General features: G+C 42.9%; 1 protein-coding gene across 1 annotated transcript; it reads left to right on the top strand.

Moving 5' to 3' along the window:
* Window positions 1–8,472: 8,472 nt before the first annotated feature.
* On the top strand, window positions 8,473–22,295 carry LOC115457122 (olfactory receptor 2M2-like). The gene is made up of 3 exons (XM_030186547.1): window positions 8,473–9,383; window positions 12,780–12,804; window positions 21,345–22,295. Exons 1-3 carry the CDS (start codon window positions 8,473–8,475, stop codon window positions 22,293–22,295), a joined length of 1,887 nt encoding a protein of 628 aa, XP_030042407.1.
* Window positions 22,296–22,539: the final 244 nt, after the last annotated feature.

Consider the following 22,539-nt stretch of genomic DNA (forward strand, 5'->3'; position numbering starts at 1 on the left):
AATTCCTTATATGGGTTATATCTGGTGCATATGGGCAGAAGAAAAATTGAATTAATTGAATATATTATTTTCATTTGCAATATATTCACTTTAGTGCAATTTTACAAACTAGAAATTCCTTCTATATCCTGTTGCCTTGAATTTTCTTTATTTAAATAACACTTTTGAGTTTTAATACTTTCTAAATCTTTGCATAATAATTTCTACTCATAGGTAAGAGTTGATACTTAGGGCTCCTTTTACTAACCAGCTCATTTTTCAAAGGAGAAGGGAGCCCATCTCCCGATACAAATCGGGAGATGGGCGTCCTTCTCCTAAGGTCACCCAAATCGGCACAATCGAAAGCCGATTTTGGGCGTCCTCAACTGCTTTCCGTCACAGGGACGACCAAAGTTCAAGGGGGCGTATCGGCAGTGTACCGAAGGCGGGACGGGGCGTGATTCAGAGATGGGCGTCCTCGGCAGATCATGGAAAAAAAGAAGGGCGTCCCTGACGAGCATTTGGCTGACTTTACTTGGTCCCTTTTTTTCAAGGCCAAGCCTCGAAAAGGTGCCTGAACTGACCAGATGACCACCAGAGGGAATCGGGGATGACCTCCCCTTACTCTGCCAGTGGTCACCAACCCCCTCCCACCCAACCCCCCCACACATTTTTCCAGCCTCTATGCCAGCCTCAAATGTCATACCCAGCTCCATCACAGCAGTATGCAGGTCCCTGGAGCAGTTTTTAGTGGGTGCAGTGCACTTCAGACAGGGGGACCCAGGCCTACCCCCCCCCCCCTACCTGTTACACTTGTGGTATAATATTTGGAGCTCTGTATTACTCAATAATTAATAATGAGGACATTATTAAATAAAAGAAAAAAGCACCTAAAAATAATCGGCATTGAAAAAAGCGCTATTCTGTAAGCCACACTTAAAGTTAGACAGGGATTACAGAATAGCACTTCCATGCAGGAGTTCCATGTAAATTTAGGTTACCATAATTTCCACCGGGAAAAACATGGTGCAAACGACTGCGTCTAAATTTACCACTATTTAGGATTTTAAAATATATATACAATATATAGCAATTCTTAGATTATAGAATACATAGAGGGGCATAATCGAATGGCACCAGCCAAATAGATGGCCGGCAATCTATGTGGCCGGCGCCGTAAAGGGGCGGAGCCAACTGTATTATCTAAAAAGATGGCCGGACATCTTTTCTTTCGATAATACGGTTGGCGCCGGCTAAATCTCAACATTTAGGTCAAATGTTGAGATCGCTGGGTTTAGAGATGGCCGGCTTCGGTTTTTGGCCATAATGGAAACCGGGCCCGGCCATCTCAAACCCGGTGAAATACAAGCCTTTTGGTCATGGGAGGAGCCAGCATTTGTAGTGCACTGGCCCCCCTGACATGCAAGGACACCAACCGGGCATCCTAGGGGGCACTGCAGTGGACTTCAAAAATTGCTCCCAGGTGCATACCTCCCTTTCCTTGGGTGCTGAGCCCCCACCAAATCCACCCCAAAACCCACTCCCCACAACTCTACACAACTACCATAGCCCTAAGGGGTGAAGGGGGCATCTACATGTGGGTACAGTGGGTTTTGGGGGTTTTTGGAGGGCTCAACATATACTACCACAAGTGTAACAGGTAGGGGGGAGTGGGCCTGGGTCCACCTGCTTGAAGTGCACTGCACCCACTAAATACTGCTCCAGGGACCTGCATACTGGTGTCAGGGAGCTGGGTATGACATTTGAGGCTGGCATAGAAGCTGGCAAAAAATGTTTTTTATTTTAATTTTTTTGGGGTGGGAGAGGGTTGCTGACCACTGGACGAGTAAGGGGAGATGTTCCCCTATTCCCTCCGGTGGTCATCTGGTCAATTGAGGCACTTTTTTGAGACTTGGTCCAAAAAATAAATGGACCAAGTGAAGCCGACAAAATGCTCGTCAGAGCCAGCCATCTTTTTTCCATTATCGGGCGAAGCCGGCCATCTCGTAACCACGCCCCCATCCCGCATTCTGTACCCTGCCTTGAAGTTTGTACGGCTCCACGACGGAAAGCAGTTGGTGCCGGCCAAAATCGGCTTTTGATTATACCGATTTGGCCGGGTTCAGGAGATCGCCGGCCATCTCCCGATTTGTGTCAGAAGATGGCCGGCAATCTCTTTCGAAAATAAGCTGGATAGTAATTCTTAGCTTATAGACCTAAGCAACAGGTTCATTGCTCTAAGCTTTACGTGCTCACTCGTCATCGATGGGTCTTTAATTTAAATACTACTCAATCATTTTAGTTATAATTTCAAAAAAAGTTCAGTTTTAAAGACTTAGCTTAAAAAATGTTCTTGAAGAACAGAATCAGCAAGGGGGCTGTGTTATCCAACATGCGCTGTGTTTCGCCTCATGGCTTTATCAAGGATCTGCCCCTTATACCGCGGACATCAAAGTCTCTACTATGCTTCCATAGTAGTGCCGTGATGTCTGCATTCTAGTATTATTAACTTTTGAACATAAAATGAATGATGTAATTAACTCATGGACTTACCTTCCGTATTGTATACTATCTAAATATTGATTCACATGCTTAGAGTCAGATAATGGAAATCCAGAAAAAAAAAAACATTCTTCTACTAGCATGGTCTTCACCAGAAAAGTCTTCCTTTGAAAAGTGAATAATTTTGAAGCAGACAGTTAGTTGCATTACTTAGTTTATGGTTCGTGTTTAGAGAATGTGTTTCCTGGAAATTGTGAATTCTTAATGGTAGATAATGGCAGACAAAGACCTGCATGGTCCATCCAGTCTGCCCAACAAGAAAAACTCTTCGTATACGATAACATGTGCATGCTTAACCTTGAGTTGCCCTTTCCATTTTCAGAGCACAGACTGTAGAAGTCTGCCCGGCACTAGCTTGATTTTTAACTACTGGAGTTGCCGTTGAAGCCTGCTCCAGTCCAACTATATCTGTCTAGCCATGATTGAGACACAGACCATAGAAATCTGCTCGGCACTAGTCTTAATTCCCAACAGTGAGAAGTACAACCCTCAACCATAAGTACATAAGTAATGCCACACTGGGAAAAGACCTAGGGTCCATCAAGCCCAGCATCCTGTCCACGACAGCGGCCAATCCAGGTCAAGGGCACCTGGCAAGCTTCCCCAAACGTACAAACATTCTATACATGTTATTCCTGGAATTTTTCCCAAGTCCATTTAGTAGTGGTTTATGGACTTGTCCTTTAGGAAACCGTCTAACCCCTTTTTAAACTGTGCCAAGCTTCACCACGTTCTCCGGCAACAAATTCCAGAGTTTAATTACACGTTGGGTGAAGAAAACATTTCTCCGATTTGTTTTAAATTTACTACACTGTAGTTTCATCGCCTGCCCCCTAGTCCTAGTATTTTTGGAAAGCGTGAACAGACGCTTCACATCCACCTGTTCCACTCCACTCATTATTTTATATACCTCTATCCATGTCTCCCCTCAGCCGTCTCTTCTCCAAGCTGAAAAGCCCTAGCCTCCTTAGTCTTTCTTCATAGGGAATCTACAAATTCTTAAATGATGCTCATGCTATGATATTAACATTGCAAAATAACTCCACTTGCATTTACATTTGTAAACATTATGATTAAAGGACAGTGTATCCATGTGAGGTATTCATCACAGCGTGCACGGCCAATTCTCATTGCACTCTGCAGAGTGCATTTTTGATAAGAAGCACAATGAATAAAAGAATAACCTGGAGACAATAATGAAGTTGAATAGTCAACTGATTTCATCTCCACTTGATGCTAGGAAAGAGTCCAGTTCCCTCATTTGTATCAGATTATGAAAGGTCTTCTATTTATTCATCAAATCCATAGAATGTACATTGACAAGGGAACCATAATTTTCATTAGTGTGTTACAAATGAGAAAGATTCAGAAGCAATCGTATGTCTATAATAAGACCTACGGAGACACTCAAATGAATCCCAATGCCACTGTTGACGTCATATTCCCAAGGGCTTATAAAGAGCAGACGGAGATCTATAGTGACTTTTTCAGATGTACGTACAGGACATCAGAAACAGAAGGAAGCCTTTTGCGAGAAAAAGAGGACCTCGGCTGGCGGGGGTTGGGGTCCCCCACCATCAAAGGAAGGCGACGGCGACAGTGGGTTGGAGGCAGGAGGGGGGGGGTCGAGAGGGTCGTCAACAGGGGGGTCCAGGGCCAAATGTACAGGGTACCAGGCCCCCCTGGCCCCACGTAGCTACGCCACTGGTAAAAGGGGACCTCAGCGCACGTGAAAAACACATGCTGATGACAGCACAGGCCCCCATTTTGCCTCTGTCATATCCTTATACAAATCAAGGGTTTACACAAGCACACTTATTAGTTATATGTAAAATTGTGCAGATGCATAATTATATGTATCCCCATGTTACAAATCACTCCTATCCGTACCCTTCTCTACCACCGCTAACTCCAGACTCCGCCCCTTCTGCCTCGCATCACCTTATGCCTGGAACAGACTTCCCGAGCCCATACGCCATGCGCCCTCCCTGCCCATCTTCAAGTCCTTACTCAAGGCCCATCTCTTCTCCCTTGCTTTTGGCGCCTAACCACCTTCCCCATTCATGTTACCTACACTGACTACAGAGTTTGTAACCTCTAGATTGTAAGCTCTCTCGAGTAGGGACTATCCTTCCCCATGTTAAACTTGTACAGCGCTGGGTAACCCTGGCAGCGCTATAGAAATGCTAAGTAGTAGTAGTATCCCTATGTTACAACTTGTACTTCCAAATTTAAATGTGCACACACTGCCTTAATTTCCATCTGAACATAGATGAACATAGATAATAAGCAGAATAGAGTGGAAAGATGTGAAGCGTTTGTTTACACTTTCAAACAACAACAAAACCAGGGGACACAAGATGAAGCTAGAATATGGTAGATTTAAAACAAATAGGAGAAATTTTTCTTTACTCAACGTGTGGAACTCGTTGCCTGAGAATGTAGTGACAGCAGCTGGCCTTATGGAATTTAAAGGGGGTTTGGACAACAGTGGTGTAGCAAGGGGGGCTGCCACCCAGGGCGGGGCGGTTCGCCGTTGCACCCCCCCCCCGGGTGCAGCACAATGACACCCCCCTCTGCGCATCGATACCCCCCTCTCGACCCAGTGCCTACCCTCCTCCGTGCAACCAGCTCCCTACCTTTAAAAAAAATATCAGAATCTGAGGCGAGGCGCAGCGCCTCGCGCCTGCACATCAAGAAATGTGGACCTTCTCTCGCTCTGTCTGTCCCACCCTTGCGGAAATAGGAAGTTGCGTCAGCGGAGGGCGGGACAGATAGAGCGAGAGACGGTCCACATTTCTTTTACGTGCAGGCACGAGGCGCTGCACCTCGCCTCGGATTCCGATATTGTTTTAAAGGTAGGGAGCTGGTTGGACGGAGGAGGGTAGGCACTGGGTCGGGGGGGGTGTCATCGTGCTGCACCCGGGGGGGGGGAGCCGGCAGGGAGCACCCCCCCCCTGAGCTGACACCCGGGGTGGACCGCCCCTCCCGCCCCCCCCTTGCTACGCCACTGTCGGACAGATTCCTGAGGGAAAAGTCCATTGAACATTATTACATTTTGTGGCTTTTTTGGGGGGGGGGGGGGGGGGTTGTCGGGTTCTTGAAGCCTGGATTGGCCACTGTTGAAGACAGGATGCTGGGCCTTGATGGACCCTTGGTCTTTTCCCGGTATGGCGGTGCTTATGTACTTATGTCCATAGAGAATGTTCCCTATAATGTGGGGAATTTTATAATTCAATTCAAGTTAGGTCTTGTATACCGCTAATATCCCCTTATTAAGGTTCAGTGCGGTTTACAAAGATTAGATTGGCTTAAACTAGAACCTTACAATCAGGATGGCAGACTGCCATGTCAGAGGAGAAGAAGCTAGTAGGGAGAGGAATATAGAAAAGGATGGTTTGCTGACGTGTGGTGGAAAAGGATCACAGAGCGGTATTTCAGAAGAGGAGAGTTTTAAACTTTTTTTCTGAAGCTAATATAGCTGCAGTTCATTCTGATAGCGATGGGTAGGGAGTTCTATATGGTTGTTCCAGCTATAGGGAAGAGCGACTTGAAAGCTTTCCGTGATGTTTTTCATGCATAAAGGATGCACAGTTACATGCCACTTACATGTGCTACTGCCAAGAAAATTGGCAGTTACATGCATAAGAGCCTAAGCTCCATTCTGCGAAGGTGCACCTAACTGGTTTGGAGCACATAAAAACATAAGTATTTGCCATACTGGGACAGACTGAAAGTCCATCAAGCCCAGTATCCTGTTTCCAACAGTGGCCAACCCAGGTCATAAGTACCTGGCACAATCCCAAAACAGTAGAAGATATGTTATGGTGCTTACCCTAGAAATAAGCAGTGGATTTTCCCCAAGGCCATGTTACTTCCTGTTCCGGGGCAGAGAGAGCAGGGAGCCAGTGGATCCGACAGGCGCGCAGCTGCTCTCTGCACCCTCCAGCAGCCAAGAATGCACCGGGGGGGGGGGGGGGCGCATAGCTGCGATCTGCCCCGGGTGGCAGCCAACCTAGGATCGCCACTGTATACAGATACTTTCTCTGTCGCTTAGACCTGAGGCGTTGGAGAATTTAATGACTAGTCCAGGATCACAAGGAGCTGCAGTGGGAATTGAACCCAGCCCATTGCACTAACCATTGGGCTACTCCTTGACTATTGGATGAATAGTAACTCCTTCATATTCTAAAATATAGTTTTGCTTTTGAACATTGAGTTATGACACATTTCATTGGCAATGTGCAACTTTCCATCTAGGGAGGGCATCAGTTGCTATTGTTAATTAGTTTAGTAAGTATGCAGTTGGGGATATGTTGATCATTTTCCCAAGATCCCCGGGTACCATTATGTATATTGTTTCCAAGATTTATGTGCCACATTGTCCAGATGATCATGGATAGAAGCAAGTCCTCCCATACGATCGTTTTTGCCATCAAAATAGCTGACTTTGAGATCCTAAAAGCAACTGAACAGTGTCCAGTCAAGTATGGTAAGAGAATTTAATGATTGGTGATTTAAAAGGGGCATGCGATGAAGCTACAATGTAGTAAATTTAAAACGAATCGGAGAACATTTTTCTTCACTCAACGTGTAATTAAACTCTGGAATTCGTTGCCAGAGAATGTGGTAAAGGCGGTTAGCTTAGCGGAGTTTAAAAAAGGTTTGGACGGCTTCCTAAAGGAAAAGTCCATAAACCGTTATTAAATGGACTTGGGAAAATCCACTATTTCTGGGATAAGCAGTATAGAATGTTTTATAGTTTTTTGGGATCTTGCCAGGTATTTGTGACCTGGATTGGCCATTGTTGGAAACAGGATGCTGGGCTTGATGGACCTTTGGTCTTTCCCAGTATGGCAATACTTGTGTACTTTCCATTATGCTCAGTCCATAACTTCATGTGAACTGAATTGTAAGTTTCTTTCAATAACAATACTGAATCATGCCACGGAATGTTTCTATGATTTCTCTCTCTCTCTCTCCATCTTTCAAGTTGTATTTTCTATAACTTTGTTTCCTTACTACAGTTGAAAATAATGCAACTAATTTGCAATATTTTTGCCATTCAAAACATATCTTCAAATGGTAATAAATAGAAATACAATAAAGAAAAGAAAATGATACAATTTATTGGACTAAATTGGACTTAGATCGGAAGAAGGTATTGCCTTCTAGAGCTAATCAAAAATGTATTGTTAGTCCAATAAAAAAAGATATCGTATATTCTTTGCTTTGCTTTATTTCTATCTATGACCTTTAAAAGTGTATTAATATGGCTACTAAACCATTTTACATCAAATTGCACAGTTTGTTTATAATATAACCAAAACCTCTATCTATCTATCTATCTATCTATCAAGAGGTATCAATAGAAATCAAACAAAATAAAACATGGAAAAGAAAATAAGATACCTTTTTTATTGGTCATAAATTAATACATTTCTTGGTTAGCTTTCGAAGGTTGCCCTTCTTCGTCAGATCGGAAAATCAAAAATCAAGAAGTATAAACATCTATCAACATATATAGGCATCTATCTATCTATCTATCTATATCCCTAGATCTGTTATCGTTATAGTTTTTAAGTGTATGTTACCCAGGGAGACTCACAACAAAACTTTGTAAAATAGTTAAGACAAATAGTGTAAATTAAGTGTTAATGAAACCAGGTCAAAATATTTAAATTAACTGGGATTTTTTTAGATGAATAGATGGATGAAAAATATTTGGTGAATATTTGTTCTACTTATTTTTACAATCATCCCTGTTTGTGGCCATTCCCATGACAAATGTTAATGACTTTGGATTCTGGTACCTATATAAATATTTTTTCACCACTATATTTCACCATTTCCCATGACATTGTTCTCTTATCCTTTATCCTGTCATGAACCTCCTTTACGCCTACTCAACAGGTGAAACACAGAAATGAAATGGACGTAAAAAACCAGACCATACCTTCAGAATTCATTATTCTGGGGTTCTCCAACATTATGGAGTTTCAAGAAATATTCTTTGGCATCCTTTTGTTGATCTATTTGACGACTCTGGCGGGAAATATTGGCATCATTGTAGTAACTAGACTTGACGTTTGCCTTCACAAACCTATGTATTTTTTCCTTATGAATTTATCCTTCTTGGACATTTGCTATACATCCACTACAGTTCCCAAAATGCTGGAGAACCTCTCAATGGAGAAGAAAACCATTTCTTATGTTGGTTGTATTACACAATTATATTTTTTTGTTTCCTTTGTGGGGACAGAGTGTGTCCTGCTTGCAGTGATGGCTTATGATCGTTATGTAGCAATCTGTAACCCATTGCGTTATACGATCATTATGAGCAAGATGGTTTGTGGAAACCTAGCAGCAAGTTGTTGGATCGCTGGTATGGCAAATTCAGCAATACATACTTATTTCACCTTCAGACTACCTTTCTGTGGAGCCAATGAACTCAACTATTTCTTTTGCGATATTCCTCCTCTGCTGTCTCTTGCTTGTGCTGATACATCCATCAACGAAGCTACATTATTAACGATAGGTGTCTTTATTGGTTGGACTCCTTTTCTTTGTATTATTATGTCCTACATTTATATTATATCGACCATCTTGAAAATACGCTCTACCAAGGGGAGACATAAAGCATTCTCAACCTGTGGTTCTCACCTGACTATGGTGCTGTTATACTACGGCAGTGCGATCTTTACCTATGTGCGTCCAATTTCAAGCTACTCACTTAACAAGGACAGGTTGGTTTCCATGCTGTACAGTTTTGTAACACCCATGTTGAATCCTATCATCTATACATTGAAAAACAAGGAGGTGAAAAGTGCCTTGAAAAAAGTATTTCTTAAAAAAAGTTTCTCGCATGCTTGAATTTGACATAGTTCCATACCAGTTCTATTGATATTTTCAATTAATAAGAATATAGGATGAGTCATATAGATTCTCCAAACGTTCATCTAGCCCAACATCTTGTATCTGACAATAGCCAGTCCACATAGCTACGAAATACAAAGCTGACTACAAAAAGGAGAATGATTTCTTGATCCTCACTCTCAACGTTTTCCTAAGTCTATCTGGCTAGTAACTGTACATGGACTTTTCTTCCAGTTTGAATTTTTGTTGAGTTCAAAAAACATTCTGTAATTTGTGTGAAATATATTTACTGTGAGTTTTAGGGAGTGTACCCAGTCTTAGGTTCATAATAAATGGTTATTTTGTAAAATAGTACTGTTACATCTTACTCATTATTTTACATGATAATATGTAATATGAAAAGTCTTAATATATTTATTATTTTTTTTCATAAAAGATGTTCCATCCCATATATATATACTAAATATTTTGATACTCATTTCTGTAACTTTCCTAGTTGTGCTATATATTGTTTTTTTGACATGGGGGCCACTCAAGGCGCACATAATAATCAAGAAGTGATCATACCAAAAGGTCTATACCAGGGGTTCTCAACCCAGTCCTCACGATACACCCAAATTCAAGATATCCACAATGAACGTGTATGAGACATATTTGCATGTATTCTCCCAAGGACTGGATTGAGAACCCCTGTTCTACACAGAAGAATTATAATATTTTCCATTGTATTCTGGATGCCTTTCTGTGTAATTCCTATTTTTTTTTATCACCCCCCCCCCCCCCCACACACACACACACACACACACACACAGACTGATCTGAGTATTTCAATGTACTGTCCACAATGATTCCAAGACTCTTTTCAATGGTGGTGGACTGTTTGTTTTGTCTCCTTTGTGCTTCAGATCTCTTTTTACCAGAATTGCTTAAAAAACGCAGAAACACGACCCGTGCCGGGTCATTAATACAAGATTGGTATTCAAGTTATATTTATTTATTACATTTGTATCCCACATTTCCCCATCTATTTGCAGGCTCAATGTGGCTTACATAGTACCGTAAAGGTGTTCGCCAATTAGTGAAATTTCACCAGGCACTCTTGTAGACAAGCTCACTAAGGGGTCCTTTTACATTTCTGCAAGCTGATTGGTTAGTGTACAGATAACAGGAGGCCCTACAGCCTACAAAATAGGCGGCAGTTCTATTAATGCGGCCGTGATAAAAATTGGCTTTAGCGTGCCCTTACGTGGGTCTTTCCCAAGTGCTAAATCCATTTTTCATGCAGCCGAGAGAATGTATTTATTTCTATTGTCTCCATTTATAGTTGTGAGCTAAAGTTGTCGTTAGTGCAGGGTCATGTTTAAAAATTACCACAGCATCACTTACTGACATCTGTTTTGTGGGTTATCCATGCAGTAATGTAGATAAACTAACTGGTTAGCTTAGGAATGTCCAGTCTTTGTTCCTGACTTGCTTCCCCCCTCAAAAAAAAAACCTACAAAAAATAATTTAGCACACAGAGCAAGTATATTCAAAAACGACCGTGTGCTGTTGTAGCACGACCCACGGTTGTCTATTTTAAGCATGCATTAGTGCGTAACGCAGCTTAATAAAATGACCCGTAAATCTTATGCACCACCATGGCACTTTAAGAATTTCTGTCTAAAATATGGAAATTAGGCTTGATGAATTCTGTGTAACTTATACTACTATTGTTCCCTAATTTCAAAGTGCTTCTTGCATTGCTTATTTTCAGCATTTATTTCATCACAACATGACACGGTTTAATTCTTCAAAATCCACACTTCCTTCACTCTTGTGCTAGGGAAAAGGTGACAACAATTTGGGCCCAACTTTCAGTGTGATTTAACCAGACAGGAGAGGCTACTGTTTGGTTAAATTATGATTAGTGTCTCAGCCACTGACAATAAGTGACACTTAACTGGGCAGTGGAACTGAATATTGACTCTCACTGCCTTGTTTGTGCTAGGTGGTCCATGAGCACAGCAGCCAGATTGATATATGGTAAAACACGATTCGAAAGCGCTAAACTCCTCCGAGAAAAGCTGCATTGGCTCCCAATCAAAGAACGTATCTTTTTCAAAATCTGCACTTTGGTCCATAAAATCACCTACGGCGTAGTCCCAGGCTACATGACAGACCTCATAGATCTACCGACTAGAAACAGATCCAGATCAGCGCGATCATACCTAAACCTACATTACCCCAACTGCAAAGGGCTAAAATACAAAGCAACATAGCTTCTCCATCATGAGCGCACAACTATGGAATGGACTCCCGCATGCTGCGAGAACAATACATGACCATCTAAACTTCAGGAAATCATGAAAAAACTCACCTCTTCAAAAAAAGCCTAGCCCTCCGATCCAACATAACTCCCCACACCCAGCAACACAACATAATCAAGGATCGTACTGGACAACTTATTATCATCATTCCCCTCAACCCAATGACGCTTGAATCACATCTACCTCATCTGATCACAACACAATCTTGTATTGGTTATCAACCGCAACGACAAATGCCTTTACGGTTACTTGTAAGCCACATTGAGCCTGCAAATAGGTGGGGAAATGTGTGGTATAAATGTAATAAATAAATAAATAAATGAACAGAGCCAGAGCCCTACATTCCTCCCCGTAAACTCCGCTCGCTGGACAAATCTCTCTTGTCGTCCCCCTTCTCCTCCACTGCTAATTCCAGGCTTCGTTCCTTTTCCCTCACAGCGCCTTATGCCTGGAATGGAATAGCTCCATCTCTACCTGTTTTCAAATCTATGCTGAAAACCCAACTTTTCACCAATGCTTTTGGCTCCTAACCACTACTCAATTCCCCTATCCTTGTTCCTTCTCACCCAGTACTTTCCTCACCCTTAATTGTCTTGTCTGTCTGTATTTTTAGATTGTAAGCTCTATCGAGCATGGACTGTCTCTTTGTATCAGGTGTTCAGTGCTGAATGCATCTGGTAGCGCTATACAAATGTTAATAATAATAATAATTATGTGGGTAACAGTCAAATCAGTGCCAGTTCCCACACGGCTAAGTGGGTAGATAGGACCACATAAAACCAGGCCTATATGTTTCCACTTTACTGTGTGGGTGGCCCGGCATTGACTCTCCAATCTTATTCTGCTAGTGTCAGTCAGTAGCTTAAAATCCATTGACTTCCACAAGCTGAAGACCAGCCCCTTCACATCTACAAACGGATATCCTGTTCCTTGTAATGCTCATTTCGAATCTATGTTAGTTGAATGTTCTAATGCATGCTAATTAGGCATATCATTAGTATTATGCTAACATTGGGGGTCTTTTTCGTAGACGCGCTGGCGTTTTTAGTGCACGTTAAAAACTAGGCGCGCGCTAAAGGCTAAAGACACCCATAGGAATGCATTGGCATCTTTAGCATTTAGCGCATGCCTATTTTTAATGCATGCTAAAAACGCAAGTGTGCCTACGTAAAAGACCCCCACTGTATTATATCTCTGGTATTTGAATTCCAGTGCTGTTAAAAGTGCATACTTTTGATACTGTTTCATGGTAGTTCTGTTATTAGGTTTCAATTTGCTGTTAAGTTTACCTCATTTATTGTATGTAAGTTTATTCTTGGTTATTTTACTATTGTTATTATTATTATTATTAATTGCATTTGTATCCCACATTCCCCCACGTATTTGCTGGCTCAATGTGGCTTACATAGATCTGTTAACATTATTATATCAGGGAGACAAATATAGTTGGTAGTGCGAAAGGAAGGAAGGGGGACCCCTGCATTCGAAGCGGCAGTCGCAGATCTCCTCTCTTCTGGCCTTCCCTCCCTGTGTCCCACCCTCGCGGAAACTGGAAGTTACATCAGGCAAGAGCGGGGCACAGGGAGGGAAGGCCAGAAGAGAGGAGATCTGCGACTGCCGCTTTGAATGCAGGGGGCCAGGAGCCGTGGAGGCAGGCAGGTGAGACCGGGGACTGCAGCGGCGGGGAGAACGACAGAGGGCAGCAGCAGCGGCGGGGGCGGCAGCGGCGAGGGGGCGGAGGTGGGGCGCCCTTGCCCCGGGCCTGGTCGCCCTTGCCCCGAGCCTGACCTAGTCTCTCGGCAGCCCTGCTTATGGGCATTGGCCCCTTTATACACTCAAATACAGATAAATGTAGCAATTTTGCATGTAATTGCTTTAAGTGCTTTTCTATAAAGACAGTGACAGGAGAGTGGGAAGTGGATGGATGACTCAAGAAACCAAGACAACAGACTATTATTCACAATGGTTTATTGCAAACTTCACCCAGATCTGTGTTTCAGCCACAGGCATACCTCAGGAGTCTGAAAACAAACGTATATAAAATGTGTATACATAAAAGGAGAAATAATATATATGCAATAAAATCAACTGAAAACATATACAATCATATAAAATAATATGAAAAATAATGTATAATGTAAAAAACATATGTATTAAAATGGTTGTTCACCCACCTTGATGGAGTCTTTCTCCTTTCTATTACGACATCCATAAAATGCCATGGGGTCATTTTACTAATCTGTGATATAACATTAAGTTAGCATGCCCTTACGTGGGTGTTACCCACCCACTACGGCCATTTTTATGGCAGCAGTAAAATAGCCAGTCTTCTATTTCTCCCATTAATGTCCATGCTCTAATGGTAAACCACACAAAAATTGGCAATCTTTACTCTGGAACATGCAATATTTCTACAGTTCAAACAGTAATAAATCTACTGATCTCAGCAGTGTAACTCGCTGAGGTGAAATGTTTTGCACTTCAAGATTTACCGCATCCACCTCCTCATCAATCAGTGGATAAGAGACTTTTTTTCTTTTCTTTTTAATGCACTATTTAATATATTTGCAAAGTCTTATGTATAGATTCTTCTCTCAAATACTCTATTTTAGCTTGATAGTAATACATGAGTGAGTGTGAGATTCATTGTCAATTTGGGGACCATAAATCCGATATGACTCATGTTTCGCGGAAGTGTCCCTTACAAACAAGGCAAAAAATAGGTGAGCAATTGTGAACACCATAAACTAGAAATCCTACTTCTTCCCCTTCGAAACCTAAAGAATTCCATTAATTTAACTGCCAGCTACATAGTAGCTGTACATAGTAACAGTACTATGTTACTAACCTGCTTATTTTCAAAGGAGAAGGGCGCCCATCTTCAGACACAAATTGGGAGATGGGCGTCTTTCTCCTAAAGTCGCCCAAATCAGCATAATCGAAAGCCGATTTTGGGCATCCTCAACTGCTTTCTGTCGCAGGGATGACCAAAGTTCAAAGGAGTGTGTCGGCAGTGTACCGAAGGCAGGACGGGGGCGTGGTTAAGAGATGGCTGGCTTCGGCCAATAATGGAAAAAAGAAGGGCGTCCCTGATGAGCATTTGGCCAACTTTACTTCGTCCCTTTTTTTTCAAGACCTAGCCTCAAAAAGGTGCCCCCCTTCATCCCTAAGGGCTATGGTAGTGGTTTAGAGTTGTGGGTAGTGGGTTTTGGGGGGCTCAGCACCCAAGATAAGGGAGCTATGCACCTGGGATCAATTTCTGAAGTCCACTGCAGTGCCCCCCTATGGTGCCCGGTTGATGTCCTGGCATGTCGGGAGGACCAGTGCACTACGAATGCTGGCTCCTGCCATGACCAAATGCCATGGATTTGGTTGTTGTTGAGATGGGCATCCTTGGTTTCCATTATTGGCAAAAACCGAGATCACCCATCTCTAAGGTTGACCTAAATGTCAAGATGGTCGACCTAAATGTCAAGATTTGGGCGTCCCCGACCATATTATCGAAACAAAAGATGGACACCCATCTTGTTTCGATAATACGGGATGCCCTGCCCTTCGCCGGGACGTCCTTAGAGATGAGTGCCCTTAAAGATGGGCGCCCCGTTCGATTATGCCCCTCCACGTTAGCTATCTGGAGAAGCATCTGTTAAGCAATTAAGATGGAGACAGTAATTTTTTTTCTTCATTGTGTGTGCCCGGACTGGATTATCGCATTAATGCAATCACTAGGGTCAAGACAGGAGCAGGAGAGAGACAGACCCCAGTGCCGGGCCTGCCTTGGAGGCAGGGAATTTTGCTTGCCCTTTCCCCCTCTTGGCGATACTGACTGCAGCTAAGTAAAAGGACTTCATAGTGTGACCTTTAGTTACTACTACTACTACTATTTAGCATTTTATAGCGCTACAAAGCGTACGCAGCACTGCACAAACATAGAAGAAAGACAGTCCCTGCTCAAAGAGCTTACAATCTAATAGACAAAAAAATAAAGCATGCAAATCAATTAATGTGTAGAGGAAAGAGGAGAGGAGAGGAGGGAGGTGGAGGCGAGTGGTTACAAGTCAAAAGCAATGTTAAAGAGGTGGGCTTTCAATCTAGATTTAAAGATGGTCAAGGATGGGGCAAGGCGTAGGGGCTCAGGAAGTCTATTCCAGGCATAGGGTGCAGCGAGACAGAAGGAGCAAAGTCTGGAGTTGGCAGTACTGGAGAAGGGAACCGAAAAGAAGGATTTGTCCATGGAACGGAGTGCACGGGAAGGGGTGTAGTTCAAATTTAATGTCTCTATCGATATCTAAACACAGGGCTGCAGATCTTGGTGATTGTTTACCTCGTTCATTCTGACAGTGTGTCTTATCACCGTTATATTTCACCGATTGATCATAGCACCCTTTCCAGTTTTCCCTATACCATGTTTTAAATGTCAACACACATGCCTGTTTTACAGACTCACGTGAAATCATCTCATTAAGTCATGTCCAGATACCATTGTTTACTTTATATGGAAAGCACTTCTCAGACAATCAAATTAACACAACATAGGTTTAGCTTTATTTCTCTGTTTAGAAACTACCCAGTGCTCTGTGATTTTAGCAAAACTTTCCATGTTGATAAAGCATGTTCTCCCATTAGGGAAAGGGATATAGGACTTGATATACTGCTTTTCTGTGGTTATAATCACAACAGTCTAGGGAAATAGAGGGTTAAGTGACTTGCCCAGAGCAAGGAGTTGCAGTGGGAATTAAACCCAGTTCTTGAGGTTCGTAGGCCACGGAACTAACCACTAGGATACTCCACCCTGCTAGAGAAAGATCAGCCGCCATATAATGTTAATGAAAAGAAAAATATATAAACAAACTTTGTAACCATGTCCCAAAGGCACTTAGGAGCATTAAAAATAAATCGTTGGCAAACATAAATGATTACCTTTGGTGTTATATAAGAGACCGAGATTCTGCCAGGTGCTTGTGTCTTGGATTTCCTACTGTTGTAAGCAGGATGCTGGGTTAGACGGACCTTTGGTTTTTCCCAGTATGGCAATTCTTGTGGTTTTAAACAGATGCATTGTGATCCTTGGCTCCTAACTGGCTATCTTATTCTGTACTCTGTGAACAGTTTTGTCTCTATAATCTTTTGATATTAATTAATGTTAGTTTCATGTAAGTGAAGGAAGTGGTCTTTGGTCACCAGCAGAATTTTACCACTAATAATGGTGAGTAAATACTCCATTGTTGATTAATAAAGAAAAAAATATTGTGCGTTAATACAGAGGGCATATTGCATTAAAAGGGACCTGAATGGCATTTAGTCTAAATTAACAGCGATAGACTTCTTGAGTGAACAGTTTACAAGTATTTTCACATATACGTTATAGCAGACATGCAGATAGAAATTAAGGATTATTTGTAAGGATCTCATATTACTTATTTTCAACTCACTGCTCTCTTATATTAATGTTATATAAAAAATATTTTTAATATAGTACTTGAATAAGATATTTCTGCATATACCAGTGGTTCTCAAATCTGGTCCTGGAGGCACCCCAGCCAGTCAGGTTTTCAGGATATTCATAATGAACATTCATAAGAGAGATTTGCATGCACGGCCGCCACTTCAACCAAATCATGAATATTCATTGTGGATATCCCGAAAACCTGACTGGCTGGGGTGCCTCCAGGACCAGGTTTGGGAACCATTGGCATATACTATCATGTTTCCTATTAACATGTCCAAACTTCTGTAATGTAGAGGAATGTTGTCATGGTTAGAGCAACAGGCTGTGACTCAGGGCTAAGCCTGGTTCAAATCCCCACTAAGCTGTGGTAAAAAGTGGTCTTAACCAGAAGCAATCCTAGGTCAGCTGCCACCTGGGGCAGATCGTCGATGCGCGCCCCCTTGGGTATAGCACGACACCCCCCCCCCCCCGGCGCAATGACACTCCCCAGCACATCAACCCCCCCCCCCCCCCCCGGATGCATTCTTGGATGCTGGGAGCGGCCGCGTGGATCTCGGTTCTGCTGGCTCCCTGCTCCCTCTGCCCCGGAACAGGAAATAACCTGTCCGGGGTAGAGGGAGCAGGGAAACAACAGAGCCGACAAGCGTGTGGTTGCTCTCTGCACCCCTCCAGCGGCGTGCACCAGAGGTGGACGGCCCCACCACCCCACCCTAGCTACGCCGCTGGTCCTAACTCATGCTTATGCATTCTTTCCAGCGCGCTAAGGCCATTTTTATTGCATGGGTAAAATGACCATAATTTTTTTAAATTTCCAGCATTAATGACCATGTGCTAAGGGAACCTTTTACCGCAGGAGCCCAGCAGTAGTTCTCATCCTCAGCACGCACCATATCCGGCACTATGAAAATATTTCCTATTTTTGTACCCGGCGGTCATCGTGCAGTGCCGTGCGCTGCCCAGTTACCGCTGAGTTAGCGTGGGAGCCCTTACCGTCACCTCAATGGATGGTGGTACGTGATTCCCCCCAAATGGCCATGTGGATCTCATTACCCATTTCTTTCCCAGGAAAAGAGACAGCCTTTTACCCGCTGTGGTAAGAAAGATATAGTAGAATTGGAAAAGGTGCAGCGAAGGGCGACTAAAATGATAGCGGGGATGGGACGACTTCCCTATGAAGAAAGACTAAGGAGGCTAGGGCTTTTCAGCTTGGAGAAGAGACAGCTGAGGGGAGACATGATAGAGGTATATAAAATAATGAGTGGAGTGGAACAGGTGGATGTGAAGCGTCTGTTCACGCTTTCCAAAAATACTAGGACTAGGGGGCATGCAATGAAACTACAGTGTAGTAAATTTAAAACAAATCTGAGAAAATATTTCTTCACCCAACGCGTAATTAAACTCTGGAATTCATTGCCGGAGAACGTGGTGAAGGCGGTTAGCTTAGCAGAGTTTAAAAGGGGTTAGACGGTTTCCTAAAGGACAAGTCCATAAACCACTACTAAATGGACTTGGGAAAAAACCACAATTCCAGGAATAACATGTATAGAATGTTTGTAGGTTTGGGAAGCTCGCCAGGTGCCCTTGGCCTGGATTGGCCGCTGTCGTGGACAGGATGCTGGGCTCGATGGACCCTTGGTCTTTTCCCAGTGTGGCATTACTTATGTACTTATGTGGTAAAAGGAGGACTCAGCGTGCATCAAAAACGCACACTGACACTAGCGAGGGTCCCCTTTTACCACAACTTAGTAAAAGGACCCCTGAGTTTCCCATTAGCGCACGAGCATTTACCGACATCAAATGCAGATCAGTTAGTGTTCGGCAGTGTAGCTGCACTAGCTGGTTTGCGCGGAACATACCTTATCTTCCCCCTGACCTGCTCCAGCACGCCGTGTTAGTGCTTACTACAGCTTAGTAAAGGCACCCCGTAACCCTCCATTTCCTCAGGTAGAAATTGTGAGCTCTCCAGTGACTGAAAAGTACCTGAATGTACAGCATTTCGATAGGTTTCAGCCTTACAGGTAGTAAACGAGGTATTAAATATATAATTGTGTGTAACTGTTTGAGGCTTTTATCTTATCTAAATGCATTCAGATTTGACCTGTCATGAAGATATCCCCAGGTGGTTAATGTACAGCAGGAATATGTATTTATAAGCATACATCTGGTTCATTAAAAAGCCTTAAAAGAGAGCATACAAACTCAATCTATGAGTATTAACCTAGCACTTAAAAGTGTGTGCAGTTGATTTCTATTCCCTCGATATTCAAAACTATTTAGCTGTCCAGGAATGGTTCCTGGGTCGTTGAATAGCATTTAAACACCTAACCACAGATATTCAGCAGGAGATAACCAGTTATCTCCCGCTGAATATCCCGGTTAGCAGCTAGTCGCAAACCGCCTATATTGTGTGACGTAGAGGGGGCATAATCGAAAGGGACGCCCAAGTTTTGTTGAGGACGTCCTCGCAAAGTGTCCCGACGGAGGGGCGGGGAAACCCGTATTATCGAAACAAGATGGATGGCCATCTTTCGTTTCGATAATACAGTCAGGGACGACCAAATCTTGAAATTTTGGTCGTCCTTAGAGATGGTCGTCCCTTCACTTGGTCGTTTCTGATTTTCGGCAATAATGGAAACCAAGGACATCCATCTCAGAAACGACCAAATGCAAGCTCTATGATCATGGAAGGAGCCAGCATTTGTAGTGCACTGGTCCCCCTGACATGCCAGAACACCAACCGGGCACCCTAGGCGGCACTGCAGTGGACTTCATAAAATGCTCCCAGGAACATAGCTCAGGAATGCTGCATGAACCCTTACTGCCTACATAATTGGTATCGATATGTGCTCATGCAGTAATTTTTTTATGGCTACCTTGTCTTCTGAGCCCCCCAACCCCCCCCCTAAAACCCACTACCCACAACTGTACACCACTACCATAGCCCTTAGGGGTGAAAGGGGGCACCTAGATGTGGGTACAGTGGGTTTTGGAGGGCTCGCTGTTTCCTCCAAAAATGTAATAGGTAGGGAGGGGGATGGGCCTGGGTCCGCCTGCCTGAAGTGCACTGCACCCACTAAAACTGTTCCAGGGACCTGCATACTGCTGCGAAGGACCTGAGTATGACATCTGAGGCTGGCAAAAAATATTTTGAAAGTTGTTTTTTTGAGGGTGGGATGGGGTTAGTGACCACTGGGGAGTAAGGGGAGGTCATTCCAGATTCTCTCTGGTGGTCATCTGGTCATTTTGGCCACCTTTTTCTGCCTTGGTCGTAAGAAAAACAGGACCAAGTAAAGTTGTCCAAGTGCTCCTCAGGGACGCCCTTTTTTTCCAATAAGGGTTGAGAACATCCATGTGTTAGGCACGCCCAAGTCCTGCCTTTGCTACGCCCCCTTGAACTTTAGCCGTCCCTGCGACGGAAAGCAGTTAGGGATGTCCAACATTGGCTTTCGATTATGCTGATTTGGATGACCCTGGGAGAAGGATGTGTCCTTCTCTTTTGAAAACAAGCCTGATTGAACTGAAATAATCTAGAAAATGTGGAGAAAGAGCCCCAAATAATCCTTCCCAAATTTTTCCATGCGCATCCTTAGGGATCCTCTCTCTAAACTGCATTAGGCACTAACATCATAACACGCATCTAATGTAACTAAAAATGCAATAGCGTGGGACGTGCTCAGGCGTCCTGTGGTAACTCCCCAAATCTGTGGGTGGAGAGTGGGCACTTCTGTGTTACCCAGTTAGCGCATCTACATTACCGTGTGCTGCCTGGTTAGCGCAGGAATACTGCATGAACCCTTACTGCTTACATAATTGGTATCGATATGTGCTCATGCAGTTAATTTTTTTATGGCTGCATTGTTGTATTGTTTAATACAAACAAAAGAAAAATCGACTATTTGACGGCTGTAGTAAAAATGGCCTTAGTAGACCCTTTAATGAGCAGTATTGCTTCACTTATAGTATTACAAAAATGTCTCACAATCCTCCATGTTTACAAAGCCGCAGTAGCAGCTGTTCTTATAGTTGATAATCTCACCTAAATTGGACCAAAATATAAGCATTATAGGACACCAGAACTGAAGATGTCCTTGTTAAGTAGATAGTGAATGTCATCTGCATTGCTCTCAGTATCCCATGAACAATGATTTACTTTCACTTCTTTCCTATAGGTGAAAAACAGAGTAGAAACGGAAATAAGAAACTATACTGCCCCTTCTAAATTTATATTTGTGTGGTTCTCTGACCTTCCTAAACTACAAACATCACTCTTTGGTCTCATCTCGCTTATCTACTTTGTGACCTGGGTGGGAAACGCTGTTATTTTAATAGTAACGAGACTCGATGTTACCCTTCACAAACCAATGTATTTTTTCTTGGGCATTTTGTCCTTCCTTGATATCTGTTACACGTCAGCAACAGTGCCCAAAATACTGGACAACCTCTTGAAAGAGAAGAAAAGCATTTCCTTCGAAGGCTGTTTGGTACAGATGTATTTCTTCCTTTGTTTTTTGGGTACAGAGTGTGTTCTGCTTGCCGTGATGGCTTATGATCGTTACGTGGCAATCTGCAACCCTTTACAATACTTGATCATCATGAACAAAAAAGTATGCGGAAGTCTAGCAACGTTTTGCTGGACTGTAGGTCTGGTGAATTCAACAATACACACTTACTTCACATTCACACTGCCCTTCTGTGCGTCCAATGAACTCAACTATTTCTTTTGCGATATCCCCCCTCTGTTAGCTCTTTCCTGTGCTGATACCTCAGTCAATGAAATCATATTGTTGGTTGCAGGCACGCTTTTAGCGTGGGCTCCTTGTCTTTGTATCATCACATCCTATGTTTATATCATATCAGCTATATTGAAAATCAACTCTAGGGAAGGTAGGCAGAAAGCCTTCTCCACCTGTAGCTCCCACATCACTGTGGTAATCTTTTTCTACGCCACCGCCATTTTTACCTACATGCGCCCAATCTCAAGCTATTCACTGGACAGGGACCGACTCCTGTCTCTTCTGTACAGTTTCTTAACTCCCATGTTGAACCCTGCTATATATACCCTGAAAAACAAGGATGTGAAAAGAGCCTTGAAGAAGACATTTTTAATGAAAACATTTTAATCACGCGTTTCATGTTTGAAGACTTTGTTCTATAACATTGTTTTCAACACCTGGGGTGGGGGTGGGGGTGGGGTGCTCCATGTTAGTACTTTATTATGATAAATAGTACTTTTTTTAATCCCAAATAAGAAGTTTCATAGGTTCAAGATCTGATTGCATGTGTTCTTGTGGGCGATCATGACATAACTAAGTAAAAGCTGAAAAAAAATATGTTCAACATGGACTGTAACATTTATGTCTACAT

This window comes from Microcaecilia unicolor, chromosome 14 (genome assembly GCF_901765095.1).
Source record: "Microcaecilia unicolor chromosome 14, aMicUni1.1, whole genome shotgun sequence".
NCBI classification, from domain to species: Eukaryota; Metazoa; Chordata; class Amphibia; order Gymnophiona; family Siphonopidae; genus Microcaecilia; species Microcaecilia unicolor.

What these genes read in the sequence shown, in the direction of transcription:
- LOC115457122 (XM_030186547.1), top strand. Translation starts at nt 8,473, where the DNA reads ATGGACGTAAAAAACCAGACCATACCTTCAGAATTCATTATTCTGGGG. An exon ending in AAAAGTGCCTTGAAAAAAGT is followed by an intron (nt 9,384 to 12,779) that starts ATTTCTTAAAAA and finishes TTTTTAGTGCAC; the next exon opens with GTTAAAAACTAGGCGCGCGC. An exon ending in AAACTAGGCGCGCGCTAAAG is followed by an intron (nt 12,805 to 21,344) that starts GCTAAAGACACC and finishes TCTTTCCTATAG; the next exon opens with GTGAAAAACAGAGTAGAAAC.